Below are 18,885 nucleotides of genomic sequence, written 5' to 3'. Positions count from 1 at the left end.
AATTTTCTCTTTGTTTTTTCATTAGGTATTACTATTATCAACTTTAACGAAACCTTATTAAAATTTTGAACTGTTCCCATAGCACCTCAATTCATCTGTGAATTCAAAATTGTATTCAACGGATAATCACTTTGTAAAATAACGTTTTTTTAACTTTTCATAGTACTAGTACATATTACTATAAATAAAATAAAGTTGTTATTGCCGGCTGTGTTGCCTTATGAGAAGGATTTTATCAAAAAAACTAAAAGAAACTATCGTAATTTTTTGCTTTAATTTTGTATCTACATTATTGGTATGTATGTACATAATACATACCAAAATGCCCAATAATAGGTACCTACCTACATCTGTCTTGTTAGTTACCATAGCAAGGAAATTCACCTAAACAAACCACAATAGAATTGTTTGTTACCCATTTCAATTTTATATGTAGTTTACTTCAATGCACACAAAATCAAGTTATTGCATTTATTGGAAATAAATATGAACTATTATGATGAAGAAATTGAAATTAATCGAGAATCAACAAAAGAAACCAGTCATATTGCGCCTTCTACAAATTCAGCTAAGCCCTTAAAAACAGTTTGTATATACATACATACATATGTTCATATTAACATATTTTCACGCTATAAATTTTTAAATTTAATTTTCACACATTAAAGTTTTTTATTATAACTTTTTTTGTATAAATTGTTTTTTATAATTATATTTTTTTGTATTATGCTAAAAAAATATTGTATTTTGTTAAGAATGTTAAGTAAAACCAATTTTAGGTTTTATCGAAAGATGAAATTGCGTCGGTTGAGGGACCATCAAATAGACAAAATGAAACAGACTTGACCAAAAGTAATAACAATAATGTCAATAACATCAGCAATAGTAAAAATAAAGAAAACAAAATTGATGAGACACATATTGAATCATCTGAATCAGAAACCGACGAAGAAGCAACACAAAATGATGAAGTGCAACAAAAGAATTACAGCATTTTAACTTCTGAAAAATGGAAAAATTTACCAATTCCACAAGATTTGAAAGATATTATGCAAAATATTTTAAAATATGCTCCGCAAACAATAGAAACAGAATACAAATTACAACCCTTTATACCTGATTTTGTTCCTAGTGTAGGGGATGTCGATGCATTTTTGAAAGTATCTTATCCAGATACAATGGAAAATAGTAAAAAAGCAGAAATAAGCGACTTTATGCTTGCCATGGGATTAGTTGTATTAGATGAGCCTAGTGGACGTCAAAGTGATCCAAATTTATTGAGTATGAAGTTGAGATCAGTATTTACTAATTCAGCCATTCATAATATAGTTACCAAGGTGCCAACAGCACGCAGCACTAAAGACATTGATAAATGGATAAATGAAATTGAAGAAATTCATCGTGATCAATCAGTATATCGAATGAGCTCAATTGAGATTAATGATGAAATAAGCATTGATAGCTTAATGGCAGAATGGCCAAAATCTTTTGAAATAGCACTCAATGAAGAAGGTTTTCCCCAACCTGAACTAGATTGTTCATTGGAGAAATTTTTAAAAATCGTTTCATCAATATTTGATATACCAATTTTTGAAGATCAATCTACCCATTTTGTGCAAGCAATCCATGTTCTATTTAATTTGTATTTGGCTATTAATGAAACTGAGGATTTTAAATAAAATTTATGAATTAAGTATGTTAATAAAAAACAATCAATTGCTATCTAAATTTAGAAAAAAAAAATTGTCATCCGCTTCTTAAAGCAAAAAAATCCTCTGTTCGGAATGCTTTGGCCAGAAATGTAAAGTTATTGCAAACTTAATCTATTCAGCTGAGAAAAGCAAATTGATCAAGATTTTACTTTTCTTGTAATTTGTCAAAATTACTTATAAATATTGCTTATAAATATTGCTTATTTGTTATAGCGTTTTTATATTTATTTAAGATTTATTTCAAATATTAAATTACACATAAATTACGAGAATTACATAAAATTACATTTGTTTGAGCTTTATAATTATTTTTTAATTTTCTCTTACAAAATTTTAAGTCTTAAAAATTTTATCTTTGGAAAACTTAACACTTTATTTGCGTATATTATGTAAATGTAAAAATTCGTTGCATTGGAAATAGATTTCAATATCCTAAAATTAAAATAATTTTATAATTAAGGAATATATTTTGTACTATAATATAATAAATATATGTTATTATTTATTATATAGTAAAAATATATTAAATTATTACATATGTATGTAATAAATACAAGTACATTTTTAAACATAAGAACATTTAATAATTTGTGTAATAAATGAGTTATTACAAATCGGAGGATTCGTTCTTTAATAAGTCATGTTTAACTTTTACCGTTTCGTCTGTATTTCTAAGCTTTTAAACGTTATCTTGAGAATGATTTTATAAAAAAAAGAGCTGGTAAATTAGTAGGTTTTTTATAGTACGACAATTAAAAAAATGTTAAAACACACTTTGTCAAAAATGTTAAATAAAACTTGCTTTAAGTAATGTAAAAATTGTCTCATCTTGGTCAGTAGAAATTTCATTGACGAAAAAATGTTTGGGGATGAGTTTACATGAGATAAGATTGACGTACATAAATATGCTTATATTAATACTCAATTAAATAAATTGATTAAATATAAATATACATTTACTTTTAAAGATTCGTTTTCTGTTTCTGGCAGAGTAAAATATAAAATTGTTGTGCCATATATTGCTATAACAGAAAAAAAAAGAAATGTTCCAGTTATACTCAAATAGTTAACCATATCTAGAAAGAAATAATTAGCAAGAAAACCAAAAAAGAATCCAAATCCACTTGTTAAACCGGCCACATAACTTCGTATCTCCTCTGGGAATATTTCTCCAATTAATATCCATGGAATAGTTTTTATTCCTAAAATATAGCATTATGTTAATATAATATTTATGGCTTTGATTTAAAAATTTTTTGATTACAACCAATATGAGCAAAGAAAACTGCACTAAAAAGTAAAATTAAGGGAAGAAAAAGTAAATTATTTTCTTCTTGTTTTGGAATTTGGATTGTTAATCGTCCCTTTTCATTCTCAGTTATCTTTACCAATCCATCAACTATAAAATACATAAGATGAATCTTTACGTAAAATAATATATTTATATTATGCTCCTTTCTTTTGTAGAAACTTACATAATTCTTCCTTTTGCATGTTAATTTCGTTATTGTAATCATATTTTCTTTCAGTTTCAATAGGATATTCTCCAATTGTTATATTGGTAGTGTTGTATAAATTCGTTGAAAAATCATAATTTTCTCTTGATTCTACTTCTGTGTTTTTATTCTTTCCTAATTGATGCTCAGAATTATGGTTGAAAATTTCTGTTATATTTTTAATTGTAATAATATTTTGGTTTGGAATTTGAGCTACATCACTAACAACGTTGTCAACAGAATAACCTGGTATCTTATATAAAAAATAAGAATATGTTGCAGCTCCTTTTAGTTAAAAAAAAATTATATTAAAATTAATTAGGCATATTATGGTTATAAATAAATTGCTCTAGAAGCTATAAAACTTACCAAAAAAACAAATCGCTGTACCTATACTCGAAATAAATATTAATTTACGTTTTCCAATATATTGCAATAAAACAACACAAAATGAAGCACCTAATATTTCAAATAAATTTAATAACATAGTTGCTTCATATTTTTTTAAAGGCGCTTTCAGTGTATGAAATATCTGTTAAAAAGAAGAACAGTTACGTCATATATAAAATAAATAGAAATATGAAATATTAACTTACTTGAACAATATAAGTGCGCAACGGTGTCTTACCAGAAAAATGCCCAACAAAGAATATAAATAATATTAACATAAAAGGATACCATAAAATCTTGCGTTTTAAAATCGTCAGTTTTTGTATATAACAATTCAAGGCATTCCTTTTTTCTTCTATATTTTTGCTATTGATTAGGTGGCATTTATTGATTCTATCATAAATTTCTAAAAATTCTCTTTCGATCATCTAAAATAAGTAAATTAAATATTACATATGTATTTGGCATAGAAAAATATTCTCATTTCTATAGTATATGTATAAAAATACTTTATTTTACATTTTCAGAAACCCAGCCACGAAACCATCTCAAAGATTTTATAGCTTCTAATAAATTATTTTGACGAATTAGCCAAACTGCAGTTTCTGGTATAAAAAATAATAATATTATTGATATTACAGGAAACAAAGTTAAAATTGCAGCAACCATTCTCCAATGTAAAATCGAGCAAATATAATATTGAAAAATTATTCCAAGTAATATAAAAATGGAACCTGATGCAATTAAACAACCACGATATTTTGGTTCTACTGTTTCAGCAATATATAATATTATCTTATAAAGAAAAAGCCAGAAAGCAAAAATATATAAAAACAAATTTAAGAAAAAAAAAAATCATTAAAAAAAGTTTAGTTAGTTTTTTGTATTTGGAATATGTGTAGCTCTTGATTCCTTACTGCACAGTAAATTTTATATTAAAGATTATTTTATAACGTACTGGTGTTTCAATTAGACCGCAGCTTAATGATGATAATCCCAATGCCAAATATAAATGTTCTGGAGTTGTTGCAAAATGGTATAATAAAAACGATATTATTATTGGTATATTAATCAGCTAAAATAAAGAAAATATGTTAATAAATTAATTAGATAAATTTATAATTTTTTATGGATGAATTTTGTCCTGAAAGCAATTTGGTTTATGATGCGTTCTCGTAAAATTAATATCAAACTGCAATATTTCTCGTTATGTATTCATTTATATTTTTTTTTACATAATATTGATTGATGTTATGAAACAAGAATTAATCTATATAACTTTTTTGATTATTGTTCATCAATACTGTTCTTAAGCAAATTGGCAGACGGCAAGCTAAAATGCAAATATTGCAAAGCAAGAGAATAAGAGTTATTGTGATCAAGTTTGATAGAAAGTCAAACATTAGTACGATGATAAATAATTTAAAATGGAAGACTGTTAAAAATAAATTTAAGTATAAAACACTTTCAATAACATTTAAGTTAAAAAATGGACAATTACCAAAATATGTATGCATGTACAATATGTAGAAGCACATCAAGTTCGTAGGGGATTATTATTATTTAAGAAATAGGAGAGATTTTAGACTGCCGTTACTCGTATATCATAAGACAGGTACAGAAAATTCTTCAATGTATAAGAATGTAAAAAAGTTCCATTCATTGTCGATAAACTTAGAAAAAAAAACGAAACCAGAATAGGTATGCATTCAAAAAACAATTAAAAGGTCATCTTTCTTGATACATATTTCATGATATTATAATACTTATTGTAATATGTCTTTTAAGAGTTTCTATGAATCTACTAAATTATAAAATTGTAGAATTTCAATTGCTTAACCTTAAAGAAATGTAGAAATGAATGCGCAAAAAAATTATCATTCAACTGTAATAAATATAGTGTTCCATTGCTTATATGTATAATTAATTATATTTATGTAGAATATATTTTTTCTTATAAAAATCTTCAATACCTGTAAACCTCTTTTCTTTCCAATATATTCACAATAGAATCCAGATACAATGGAACCAAAAGGAACACATGTTAAACTGATCGTGCCTTTATACATATATAAAATTAATTTTTTTTTAGAAATAAATTTTTTTCGTAAAGTGACCAGTAATTTATTTTATTCAAAAGGAATCATATTTCTCAATAAAATAAATTAGTATGATCAATCATGTTTATATAATAACTCAAATGCTTACTCAGCCAAATAATTTCATCTTTATTGAGAAATAAATCATTGTTTCTATAGTTGTGACCCAATTGAATGGCCGGTATTATTACAATTGGAAAACCCAATACCATTCCATAAACTTAAAAAATAAAATTATTTATTTTGGATTTTTTTTTTAGTTCTAAACTATTTTAGTTGGGCTCTTTATTACCAATCAAGATCACATTATTAACTGATACAGCTATGAATTGCGGTAAAGCTCTTCGAAATTTCGATATTGGCTCTGTTTCATTGTTCATAAATGATAATTGATGATCACTTAATTGAGGTGTTTTATTACTAAAAACAAATAAAAATTATTTAATACGATCACAATATATTTGTAAAAATCTATTGGTTAGTAAAAGCAACTAGATTCTGTCTTACGCAATATCTAAAATATTTCTGTTACATATATTTTCTGACATTTTTAGACTTAATTATTTTCAATATAATATTTCAATAACTGTTTCTCTTTTATGTGTTTTAATCGGAAAATCATGTAATTTATAATTATTCACAATTCTATCCAGACTATATTTGTAATAATAACTTACATATATGTAAACACCAAAACAATATTTCTATACTGAAAATGATTTAATATCTTAACTGTTGCCGTCATAAATTTACACAATAAACAAAAACACACATTTTCCATAGAAAATAAAGGTTGCCGGTCAAAAAGCAAATATCAAAAGGCAAAAACCCAATAACAATATCTACTTACATTTGCCAAAAAATTTATAGTTACTGTAATTTATTTTTATACATGATATTGGTACCATATTATGTACAAAACAAATATTTTTTTTCACCGTAACGTAATAAAATCGTGTATTTGGAGAATTATTCCTCTATATTTATAAACATAATTGAATATTCGCCTAATAGGCTTTTGACAAATTGAGCAAGACCCTCATAGAAATTCCACTACAGTGTAGTAATTTGAAAATATGTATTTTGAATATTTAACGCTAATTATGTTAACAAATTTATCTTTCAATTTGACTTAACTTTTTTCTATATTATTGAACGCTAAAAGTTACAATGAAGTTGCCAAAAATCAAAATGGCCTAACCTACATTTACGTATTATTGTAAATGAAGCATTTTGAAAAACAACCAAATTACAAGTATTTTTAAACAAGAATTCTCTATATTTAAAATATTAACCTTAGTCAACGGCTTGCTTATTTCGGGGGTCCGGTAGACGTTTAACTATATTTTGTATACAAAGTCAACTTTGCTTTAATATGATAATGAATAGTATACTCGTACATTTGTAAATAGGTAAAATACAAATACGCCTCATATTATAAAACAATATAATAATATTGAATTATAATATTATTTGAACTTTAAATTTTTGTTATTTTGTTAGAGACACATTTCTTACATGTACACAAATCTTTTGGCATTTTAGTTTTACACCTTTTTTTCCACCTTCTTATTCTCTAAAAAATTAAAAGAGATAGGACGAAATTTGCTGGCAAACATCTGTAACAATTCGGTTACAGATACTACAACATTTTTGCATTTTTATTTAAATTAATAGCAAATGCATTTACTGTTATAGTGCGTTTGGTAAGTACTATAATAGAATATAATGCGGTTAGTCATGTACTGTTCATATCAGATTTTTTTATTCTATATAGATTAAAATTATTTATAATATTGAATTGTTAAACAGCATTGAAAAAATTACATAATTAACCCTATACTGGTGAAGTACAAATTTTCCTATTTCTTTTTTGTTCTTTATAATTCATCACTTTTTTTTTCAATTCTCTTCTTCTGTTACAAAACGTCAATTATTGGTCTCCTATATCTTTCACACTTTAAACTGAACTTCTACAGAAACAAAGAACTTCCTATATGAATTGTTCTTTAATCATAAAAAATGTTTTCATAGTAAACGGTCTTAAGTTTCGCATAAATTCATTAACAATAAATCTTTATGTCAGTATAAATTTTGTTACTAAATGTATGCAAAATTTAGGTAGGCAGTGTATTTTTTTCCTAAAGTTCAAATCTATAATGTAATTGGACAATGTATCCCAGTAACATACATATTAAGTTGAACATTTTTTACATAAATCTATTACACATTTTACATTTATGTATGTTTACTATATAAAAGAAAATTTTTATAACTTAAAATTTACCATATTACATTTGAAAATCGTAGTTGCATATAAGCAAAAGTTATTACAATATCAACTAAAAAATATTATAGATACGATTATGTATTATTATTTCATTTAAATATAACCTAAAAAAAACGATTGATTATCCTTTAGGGAAACATATTATAGCTATATATATATATATATATATATACTTATATGTGTAAAACTTTTTCGATAAATAGTTTTTTCTTTTAATATGCATTATATATAATATGTATGTGCATAAATGTAAAAATTGTGAATGTATATTACACTAATATGGAAATTTTTTGCGGTATTTGACTTACTTAAGTACCTATACGTTATGTAAACACGAATTCTAATAATAACGGGTTTGTATAGATTATGTGTTATGTATAAGGTGTATATTATTTTGTGCATTTATACATATTAACATACATATTATTTATATGTATTTCACTATAATATATACATTATGTTCATACATATGTAAGTATAAACTCTAAGTATAGTACCTACAACATTATTATATAAAAACTGATTTCTGTTTCAATAAAAAACGCGCCAAAAAATTATTTTTATTGATTACTGACTATATGAAAAATTTAGAGTAACTCATAAAATTTATAATACAAATTTCGTAGTTTTATAAGAACATTAAAAAAATTTATGTAACAATTTTTTTTTCATAAGGATAGAATCAAAAAATATAGGAACACTCCTTGAGGAAGTATGGTTAGTATATGGTGCACGTTTATTGTGGACGTTGCCCGATTGATGAACAGGATCAAATTAAGTCGTTTTTTGCAATAACTGCAATGTTTTTTTATTACCTAAAAATCATTGCATAATAAGAAAGTTTAAAACTAAAATTGGGTCATTTATCATTGCCACTAGACATGATTCAAAAATATGTACAAAATTTCTTTAAATTTTGTGAAAAAGTGCATGTTATAATGAGGTGTCCATTAACAAAATATTTTGAAATAAGTATATGTGTATGTACATACATATGAAAGAACTAATTTTTTACTCGTGTAGTGAAAGTAACAATGATATCTTATAAATGGCAAGAAAAACTTTTTTCACTTTTTTCACTTGCTCCATTATTAAGTATTTGTTTTTCTTTTCTTATTTTTTTATATATATAAGTAAATATGTATGTATACAAATATGATGTATTTTTTCCTTATTTAAGTATATAATAGATAAAATCGTGGATATTCTGTTATTTAAAGAAATATATAGTTCTACATATTTTAGGTTCCTATTATTTATTTAGTATTAATTTAGAAATCGAAGGATCCGGAGAAAGTCAACTTCAAAATAATAAATATAATGAAAATAATATTGTAAATTAAATTTTTAAAAAATTCAATTTTTGTTTTTACTTTCATCCGGAAAATAGAAGTTTTTTTTCGTTTAGACAATTAATATTATTACTTATTCTTTCAGAGAAATTTTTGGTTTAAATTTTAATTTCGTAAATTTAATACAAGGATTTTGTAGCAAAGTAATTTTTACTTTGAAAAAGTGATGTGAATTTTCGTTTCCGTTTAGTCAGAGAAAAAGAAAAAAAAAATAAATTATAAAAATCTTTTCTAATTAAAATAACCAAGTTATCTAAAAATTTCAATCGTTTAAGCTTTAATTATTAAAAATTTAACATTTAAATTGAGAATTGTTTAATAAAGAGAAAAAATGTGTGACGGGTAAGTAAATATTATGCACATGTGTTTAATTTCTTCCTTATATAACCGTAAAATTTTTAATAGTGGACACAACTGTTTCGAATGTATACTTATATAGATGCTTGAATTATTTAAAATGTAAATCTAAATTTCCAAAATGAATTGAACTTTACATTTTCAAACTATATAGTATGTACATAACATAACATAAGCAATTCATATAAGTGTATATGTAATATGCATATCTCACTTTTAATATATTTAAAATTTAAATATTTTAGGTCAAATGAAACTTGCCTGAAACCAGCTTTATCAGCTGATAATTCAAAATATTGTAATATACGGCCGTGTTGTTCAAGACAAGATCCATGTCGTTGCGTACAGTCTTGCTGCTATAAACAACCGCCACGCGTACAAAGTTTTAAACCAATAAGCAATTACAGTAGACCTACAGAAAAAATGGAATGTTGTACAATATACAATAGATCATATTTTCCAATTAGGGATGATATTTGCCGCGCAAAACCTATTTATCCATCAAATAATTTATGCTCATCAAGTGGTCTTCACGACATGAATACAATACAAAAAATGTCATACCAAACTTATTCTAATATACCCCGTGCACAGCCAATTTTACCAGCGCCGAATTCTTTATCAATTCGAGAAGGACCACAATTTATGATAACAACACAGAAACATGATTATGTAGCTAAATCAGTACCAAAAGCTCAACCAATATTACCATGCCATAATATTAATAGAACATGTGCTGCACCTTTAGAAAAATTAACAATAAACAAATTATCATTTATGCCAATAGATATAAATAAGTTCCCTAGACCTAAACCAATTATACCCATATCAAATTGTAAACGACCTGCAGGCCCAATAGAAAATATGACAATACAAAAATTAAGTTACATGCCAGTTTCGATACCACAAAAACAAGATTTACCATGGAAAAATCCTCCACGTATCGTACCACCATCATATCCATATAATCAAGGTACAACATATAGCCTTAGTTATATGCCAAATTGTAATATTAAAAAACCGCAACCATGTTTACCAAATGAATGTGCTCAATTATTCGGAACTGAAATACCAAAACCTTGCACAGTTTATAATTTAAGTTTTATGAATAATAAATCAACGAGAACTCAAGCTATAAAACCTGTATCCAACTTGGTAACACCACAAGGACCTTTTGAAAGTTGTACTGTTTATAAGGTAATAAAAATAAATTATTTTAGAACATTATTATTTCCTGATATTTTAAATACTTACAAAGATACAACACTAATATTATAACCTCTTTTATTGGCATTTGCTATAAAGGATACATAAAAAATTTGTTTACTCTTTTTAATATTCAACACTTTCATATACATATACTTATGTACATAAAATATTTGGAGAAAATACTATTAATCAGCATACACAATAGAAATTGTGTTATTTCCGGTATTTTACAAAATTAACATTTAAATAAAAAATAAAGGAATTATTCTTCTAGGATTTGTTAAGGCATGCAAAGTTAAAATTTGAATAAAATATACTGTGGCATTTTAATGTATATGACCTATATAAGTTTTTTAGTAGAATAATTTATAATAACATGAAAATATCCTTATAATTATAAAACAAAACTATAATATTATGGTTAGGAGTAGGTATACTTGTCCATAAAACTTTATATAGGTACGAGTATATAATATGTATTATAAAAATTATTCAAATTTACACTAGTCCAATAAAGCATGTTTCCGCAATTATAATTTTGGTAAAAAAATAAATATGTAGTTACATAAATACATATGTATATATGTATGTTTTGTTGTTTTATATGTTTGTGAAAAAATCTACACTATTACCTGCTTCCAACGACGCAATTTAAATTCTTTTAAGCAAAATTGTATGAATATAAATATGCAATATACATAAATGTAATATGTATCTATATTATTAAATATGTTGTTAAGTATGCAAGCAGTAAGCCTATGTTGTATTCAAAAGTTCATATAATGTAATTGAACATATTGTACAAACATATGCACAAATGGATGTATGTATGTATTCGAAAATATAAAATGTAGATTTGTAACGGTAGATGCCTACAATTTAAATAAATTGTCTGATTGAAGTATAAATTCGCAATGCTTATTAAAAGTTCACACCACTACAGAACAGAAGAAGAACATCGCGTAATAAATATATTTGAGTTAGATTAAAAATATGTAAATCAATCGCTCCTTCATTGGAAAAACGGCTTAATTGATTTAACTTATTACTGAACAATGTATGAGTTTTAAATAAATTATTGCAAGTGGGAAAACTAAAAATAAAAAATATTTGCACTTAGGCTTGTAATTTTAAGAGTATATTTCGTGTAAAGCGCGCCAACAAAATATAATATACCAAAAAAAGGAAAATGTATTATCAACAGCCTTTACAACACAAGTAAACGTGATGCAAATCAATGTAAATCAATGCAACACAAGCAAACGTGACTAAATTCACAAAATTATTTTGAAGTTCCAAATTTATATATTTGGGCTGCTGCCTCTGTTGAGGGCATATTTTATATTACACATAAATAATTACATATAAGTTTGAATACTAGTTAATTAAAATTATATAATTTTTTAATATTACAGTTATCTTATTTACCAAATGGTTCCAAGCGAACTTTACCAATTTTACCAATAAATAATCAAATCAAGAGTAATGAATTAATGTCAAAAATAACAACACAGAAGCATGATTTCACGGCTAAACCATATAGCAAGGTAAAAAAATAATAATGTAAAATATTTTCGAATTTTTATAATGTACTTTATATAAGTATAGTTGAGATATACGTAATATATATATTACTATATATATATTATTAATTAAGATTATTATTATTGACATACATACATAATTTCTTTTACTGTTTCAGCCATCTCCCATTATCAAGAGTCAAAACATTCCCCGTTTGGCTGGTAAAACCGAACAGTATACCATCAATCGTTTATCATATATGCCATTTGATGTTTCGAAATTTCACCGGCCTAAACCTTTGAAACCAGTAGAAAATGTAAATTCAATGAATATAATCAAATTTTAATATATTAAAGCATTCTTTTAATTTTTTTAGCCCAAATGCCTACCACCACTTTCAATGCTTACGACATATAAACTATCTTATATGCCACAACAAATTACCACGAAAGAAACATTTCCTTGGCAAGAAAAACCAAAGTATAATAAACCTACTTTGCCATTAGAGTGTCTTACTATACAAAAACTTAGTTACTTGCCTCCAGGGAGTTTTAATGGCAGTGAGTATTTATGAATATGCATTTATAATATTTAAAAGATTTAAAACATTTAAAATTAATTTTAATACTTTATTAGATTGCAGTTGTTCTTGTGAGCTTAAAAATGCAACCCCAAATTTTGCAAGAGCAGAAATATGTTAAATTACAATTTACATGTATGAAGAATTTGTAAATTTATACATTTAGTTAATCTTTAAATTTAATTACGACTTGATTTGTAAGCAAATTTTTAAGTAAATTTTTGAAACAAATTCCTTAGTTTTATTGAAAACTAATAATATTTTTATCACTTGAATTACGTCCCCAAAATAACCAAACAATACAACTCCTACAAAATATTTTAAGGACTGAATGTTATTTTCTTGAATTCCTAAGAAATATTGAGAAGAAAAATTCAATTTTTTAGCCAGAATATGATCCATATTAATTTGCATTTTCTTAAACTGTGTTTCACTAACAAACGATCACTATATTCCATATGTTACTAAAAAAAAAGACCTTAAAAAAGAATCATTAAAAACTGTTTGGATAATATTATATATATTAATATTCTAATCGTACATATATAATGACAATTATAAAATATTATAAAATAATACAAATTTATGATGTTTAAACCTGCTAAACTAAAGTTTTCAAGTATGCATAACTTTATTTAAAAATAAATTTTGAAATTTATTACTTAAATGGTACAAAAACAATATTTTATATTAATGTACGTATATTTTAATAATTATTATTTAATTTTAAAATTACAACAATTTCCTTCTTTCCAAGTCTATTAGCATCACATTTCTAACACTTAACCTTAATAATTATAATAAAATCTTAATTTGGAAATATAAATCCATTTATTGATCGGATATATTAATGCAGCGAAAAATCATTTAAAAAATGAACATAACATAGAAAAATGAAGTTATAATGACGTGAGTTATTTTATGACATAGGACCATATCTTAAATTATTGTCTTCATTTGTGACGAGATCTTGTTCTGAATTCCTTCTAAACTGCCAAGGCCATCGTACAGATTCTCTAAAACTTTCTACTAATCTTTGTTGGAACGTTTTATACTCTAAATCAATTGAATTCGTATCGCCAAAATTAAAATCTGCAACTTCAACCGAAAACCTAAATGAAAAGTAATATTAATTATATATTGATTCACACAACATTTTGAAAGCTTTTATACCTCTCTCTATTATGAATGTAATAAGCAACTCCGAATACTACTGTGATAACAGCCGCTAAGCAAAACGTAACTGGAACAACTATTACGGATAACTGTGTTTGTTTTTTCGCTACAGAAATAAAATTACATAATTAAAAAGAGTTTTCAAATTACTTTCAATATTCGAATTATTCAAATTACAATATACTCTTATTTCTATTTACTATTAAAATAAAGTTAATTTTCGTTTAATATAGACATCGCAAGAATAGTTACTAGTCAAATAATGGTTGCAGGAATAATTATAATAATTATATATAGAAATAAAAAAAACAATTTTATTGAAATGTAAATTGACCCAGAGAACAGTATAAAATATGTCATATGTGTTTAAAAACAAGAGCACAAGTTTCCAAATTGGATTTAAAATATTATTTTAAAATATTAAAATCAAAAAATAATTTTCTAGAAAATCGGATAAAAACACCTACCTTCATAGAAATTTATTGTTGCTTGCGTTACAACTTTACTTATCGGATTTTTGACAACAAACAGTACTGTTTTACTTTGGCCTGAGCAATATCGTTTGAATGGAATTTCACAAGCCTTCAGCGAAATCCAGGTACTGCACGTCTCATTTCCGGTAACATTGTATGGCCCTGTAATCAGCAATACTTATGTACTTATTAATAAAACATATTGCAAAATAAAATAACCATTCATCAAATGTATGCAGTATTCCAAGGGCGAAGATCCATTGCAAGAAAATTTCAAACTTAAAATTTCTTCCCTTTTCAACCAATTTTTTCCAGATATAGTCGTGTTATTTATTGGAACTAAAAGAAAAGCATTTAGTTAATAATTTAAAAATTATAATCAATTACTAATTTCTAACTTTTTGCTACAAGTTTAGTTCGAAAATGACCATATATTTTTTTTGGATCGGGCATAACATCTGAATTGTTGCAAACGTAGGGGTGATTACTTAAAGAATTTATTTTTACTGGTTTATATTTTGAAATATTTTTTTGAAGTTGTATTAAAAGTTCTCCTTCTCTAGACGAATTCTTTACTATGTCGTAATCGCTTGCAACCGTTAAAGTTGAATTTGCTTCTGATCTACTCAAAATATTTCGTTTCTGTCTTTTAGAATTCTCGATTGCTATTGAGGAAGCAGTTGTATTGGACGAACTTTGGACAGAATCAACGAGAGAACTATTTGATGGTGGAGAAGTTTTTTCAGTGGCACTTATTGGTTTAGGGGTTGTTGTTGTCGTGGTGGTCGTAGTTGTAGTTGTGGTAGTAGTTGTTGTCGTCGTAGTTGTAGTTGTAGGATCTGGCAAAATGTCGAAAGATCCAATAACCAAAGCTTCGATGTCATACTCTTCATTTTCAATAGTATAATTATCAATAAATGTCAATCCTTCTGTTTGCCCAATATATTTGCAATTTTGAAACCAATAAGTTGTTATTGTTGTTGCTTTTTCGTTTAGGTAATTTTCAGTCGCTACGTCAAGTACGACTGTGTGATTAACTGCTTCTTTGGTTGAAATGTATTCGTTATCTCGGATTGTCCCATTCTGATCTAAAATCAAATTACCCTGAGCTAACGAGGAAACATTAACCTTCACTTTTGCTCGCGCAATTTCATATAATATTAATATCTTTTTATATGCTTTCACGGAAACCTCTATGGGCTGATATCTGCTCGATTCCTTGTAGTTAACAGTCCAATTCGAAATAGATGTGTTCGAAAATATTTCCTAAAAATGATAATTGAAAAAAAAAGTTCACGCAATTATTTAAAAAACTTTATATCAATATCAGATCTAGTTTTGATATCAAAATAATCAATACCTTGCTTTCATGACCAGTATTGTCTGACCACACAAAATAAACATTTTCAGCATGAACAATATTATCTTGATAAAGAGCGGCTGGAAAAAGTATTTGCATGTAACATTCAAATTGTAAAATAGTCATACACATATAGCAAAATACCTGAAAAAGTTATATTAAATCCATAAATTAAAGGTCCAAAATGTGTAATTTTGAGGTGATATTCCTGCCCTAATACTGAGAAAGAAACAATATTTAATTGTATATTATTTTTTAGCTTCAACTATTATACCACATTCTGTTTGCAGTAAAAACACTACAACGCAGCATATTTTTAATAACATTATTTTAATTTGTTCTATAAAAACATTAAAGTACGGCACAGTATTATTAGAAAAACGTATTTATCGAAATTTTTCTCAAATAAAATAAGAAATCATTCTTTACTGTATTGAAATCAAATTTGACAATTGGTTGACTTTCCCTATGACCAAAAGAAAAAATAACTGTGTTCATGATATGTACCATACTAACGCCATTATGACGATACTAATGCCAAAATATTTTTTCTCTATACAATTACGGCGGCAAAAATTATTTAATAATTTATGTATTTTCTTTAACCTAAAAATCCTCTTCTGAACTAACTCTTTGAATTATCCTTTTTTGAACTAATTGTTTTTTATTTTTTTCAATCAATTAAACAAAAAATTTGTAAAGTTTCTGTTGTAGCAAGAGTGGAAACACTAATAAACAAATAAAAGTATTTTATCAAAAAGCAAAAGTAAATGTGTTTAGCGCCTAAAACCATACTCTTTTCTTGAATGTAAACCTGTATTAAATTTTAAATATGTCTCTACAGTTTGTCCTTCACGTATTTAACAAAATTAAATTTAGTGTCGTTATCTCATTGATAATATATAAATTTACAAATAATAAGCTTTGTTATGTATAAATTTTTGTTCTTTTTCTTCAAAAAATATTATTAAAATTTTGGCAAGTTGTTCTGATTTAACTATAAACTTTGAAGCTGTCAAAAAAACATACTTCCATCAGACTTTAGATTTTTTCATATACTAATATAAACAATACTTTCGATAAAAATACATGTCTAGACACAGTGATTTATCAACGGTAAAAAAATGCTTATTTTATAGGTTTCCATATTATGAAAATTAGAAAGGGGCATTTTTAACATCAGTAATCTTCAACGATTTTTTTAGAGCATGCATACATGTGCACATATTATATAAATTTATCTCAGCATGATGTTACAAAATTGATTTCAAAAAAACTTCCATTATTTAAGTTCTTTGAATCTATAAATCGTTTCTATTATAATAGCTATTCCAAAAATTTGCCAGAAAACCTGAACAATATTAGACTCAAATAGGCTCAAATATACAGTATATAATTATATTATTTTTTTATATTTTTTTTAGTATATATTAAATACTGTCAACGATAGAAGTTTCGCTTATAAGAAAGGTATCATGGCGTTGGTAAAATTCTTATACCATACTTTGAAAGGAGAGCGGCAGGTAGTTGCTAGGATTCTATTACAAAATAAACATTGGACTGTTATTTCAAAACGTTCATCATTAAGATTAGAGCATTAAGATCTCACCGCATCAAAAATATTTTAAATTTGATTCTATATGTTGAAACTATGGTGAGTTTGTTTTAAGAATATTTATTATGTTATATTTATATACATAATGACCTTTATGATACAAGTGACAAAATTCGGAATACATAAGTATAATATTGATGTGTTTAAAAATTTAATTAATACTCTTACTATTTAAGAACATTTTTTCAATAAAATTTGCTTTTAACTTAACATGCATGTGTAATCACCAACACTTCAATCGAAATCTTACTTTTTACCTAATAGCGAATTAATTTGCTTATTTTGTTTCTCAATTTTAATATCAACATCTTCAATTTTATAATTCATATTATCCAACAAGTCATTCTGAGATTCAATTTCATCATGCATGTTTGTAGCCAAGCCCTTTAAGCGGGAAATACTGTTAGACATTTCATCTAAATTGTTTCCCAATCTTTCTTCAAAGGCATTTCTGGTGCTTTGTGGCCTTTTGTTTTCAGTTAAATCACTTCTTAATCTATTTACTGGATGATTCATATAGCGATCATCGTAAGATGGAGAATTTGTTTGTTGCTGAAAAGCATGACTACTTCCCGATTCAGAAACTTTGCTTTCAGTTGGAGAGCTAGCAGTCCTGTTGCTTATTGGCATGTCACTCTTCCCTTGAATATAATTTTTTAAACTACCAAAAACGCTTTTCAAACCATTTAAATGTTTTTGGCTAAAACGCAATGTTGCATTAATTTCGTCTAATTGACGATTACTTTTTTCAAGTTGCTCACGTTGCTTTGCTAGTTCTGCAGCTGTAGCTTTTCCGACTTCTTCCGTTTCATATAAAAGTCCTAAAAATTTTTTTTTTATAAATAAATTTTTTCGTTACGTGTTTTCCTACCTAAACTACGATCAGTTGAACCTAAAGTTCTCTCTTCAATTGCTCTTCGTTTTTGTTCATAAATTCGCCTTTGTTGTTCAAAAGGATTAGTTGACTGAACTTCTAAAGGGGAGGAACTTTGACGGGAATTTGCTAAAAAGGTTTCATCATCAATATCATCTTCAAAAATATTATCGGGATTTGTGATATATTGATGACCTGACATTGTTATTATATCAGTTAGCACCTTTAACAAAATTTGATTTTTGATCTATATAAGTTACAATCTCATTCAACAAATTATTAAATTTTGTTAAGTTCGTTTGACATATAGAAAATGACGTTTTAATTTTAGATTAACCCTTGCGAAGTAATTGGCCATAATGTCGGTGTTTATGTCAG

General features: G+C 25.8%; 5 protein-coding genes across 5 annotated transcripts; 2 read left to right on the top strand and 3 right to left on the bottom strand.

Annotated features, from left to right (window-relative positions):
- Nucleotides 1–11: 11 nt before the first annotated feature.
- On the top strand, nucleotides 12–1,922 carry LOC129608031 (intraflagellar transport protein 46 homolog). The gene is made up of 2 exons (XM_055519335.1): nucleotides 12–585; nucleotides 780–1,922. Exons 1-2 carry the CDS (start codon nucleotides 487–489, stop codon nucleotides 1,677–1,679), a joined length of 999 nt encoding a protein of 332 aa, XP_055375310.1. The 5' UTR covers nucleotides 12–486; the 3' UTR covers nucleotides 1,680–1,922.
- Nucleotides 1,923–2,010: 88 nt separating this feature from the next.
- Nucleotides 2,011–6,336, bottom strand: LOC129608049 (facilitated trehalose transporter Tret1). The gene is made up of 12 exons (XM_055519359.1): nucleotides 6,205–6,336; nucleotides 5,990–6,117; nucleotides 5,807–5,917; nucleotides 5,572–5,657; nucleotides 4,557–4,673; nucleotides 4,118–4,393; nucleotides 3,805–4,026; nucleotides 3,578–3,740; nucleotides 3,188–3,493; nucleotides 2,980–3,111; nucleotides 2,673–2,914; nucleotides 2,011–2,144 (listed from the first exon to the last, which is right to left on the bottom strand). Exons 1-12 carry the CDS (start codon nucleotides 6,243–6,245, stop codon nucleotides 2,085–2,087), a joined length of 1,884 nt encoding a protein of 627 aa, XP_055375334.1. The 5' UTR covers nucleotides 6,246–6,336; the 3' UTR covers nucleotides 2,011–2,084.
- Nucleotides 6,337–9,670: 3,334 nt separating this feature from the next.
- Nucleotides 9,671–13,130, top strand: LOC129608099 (uncharacterized). Its single transcript, XM_055519423.1, has 6 exons — nucleotides 9,671–9,681; nucleotides 9,942–10,893; nucleotides 12,321–12,452; nucleotides 12,608–12,745; nucleotides 12,806–12,989; nucleotides 13,066–13,130. Exons 1-6 carry the CDS (start codon nucleotides 9,671–9,673, stop codon nucleotides 13,128–13,130), a joined length of 1,482 nt encoding a protein of 493 aa, XP_055375398.1.
- A 405-nt stretch (nucleotides 13,131–13,535) lies between these two features.
- LOC129607965 (uncharacterized) lies at nucleotides 13,536–16,456 on the bottom strand. The gene is made up of 8 exons (XM_055519241.1): nucleotides 16,293–16,456; nucleotides 16,163–16,237; nucleotides 16,019–16,098; nucleotides 15,057–15,924; nucleotides 14,878–14,997; nucleotides 14,653–14,820; nucleotides 14,183–14,291; nucleotides 13,536–14,121 (listed from the first exon to the last, which is right to left on the bottom strand). Exons 1-8 carry the CDS (start codon nucleotides 16,342–16,344, stop codon nucleotides 13,929–13,931), a joined length of 1,665 nt encoding a protein of 554 aa, XP_055375216.1. The 5' UTR covers nucleotides 16,345–16,456; the 3' UTR covers nucleotides 13,536–13,928.
- A 1,306-nt stretch (nucleotides 16,457–17,762) lies between these two features.
- On the bottom strand, nucleotides 17,763–18,796 carry LOC129607870 (synaptosomal-associated protein 29). The gene is made up of 2 exons (XM_055519101.1): nucleotides 18,505–18,796; nucleotides 17,763–18,454 (listed from the first exon to the last, which is right to left on the bottom strand). Exons 1-2 carry the CDS (start codon nucleotides 18,707–18,709, stop codon nucleotides 17,880–17,882), a joined length of 780 nt encoding a protein of 259 aa, XP_055375076.1. The 5' UTR covers nucleotides 18,710–18,796; the 3' UTR covers nucleotides 17,763–17,879.
- Nucleotides 18,797–18,885: the final 89 nt, after the last annotated feature.

The sequence above is a fragment of the Condylostylus longicornis genome, unplaced genomic scaffold, assembly GCF_029603195.1.
Source record: "Condylostylus longicornis isolate FDR11 unplaced genomic scaffold, ASM2960319v2 ptg000030l, whole genome shotgun sequence".
Taxonomy (NCBI): Eukaryota; Metazoa; Arthropoda; class Insecta; order Diptera; family Dolichopodidae; genus Condylostylus; species Condylostylus longicornis.
The sequence above is the reverse complement of the archived record's forward strand: the minus strand, read 5'-3'. Positions and strand labels throughout refer to the sequence as shown.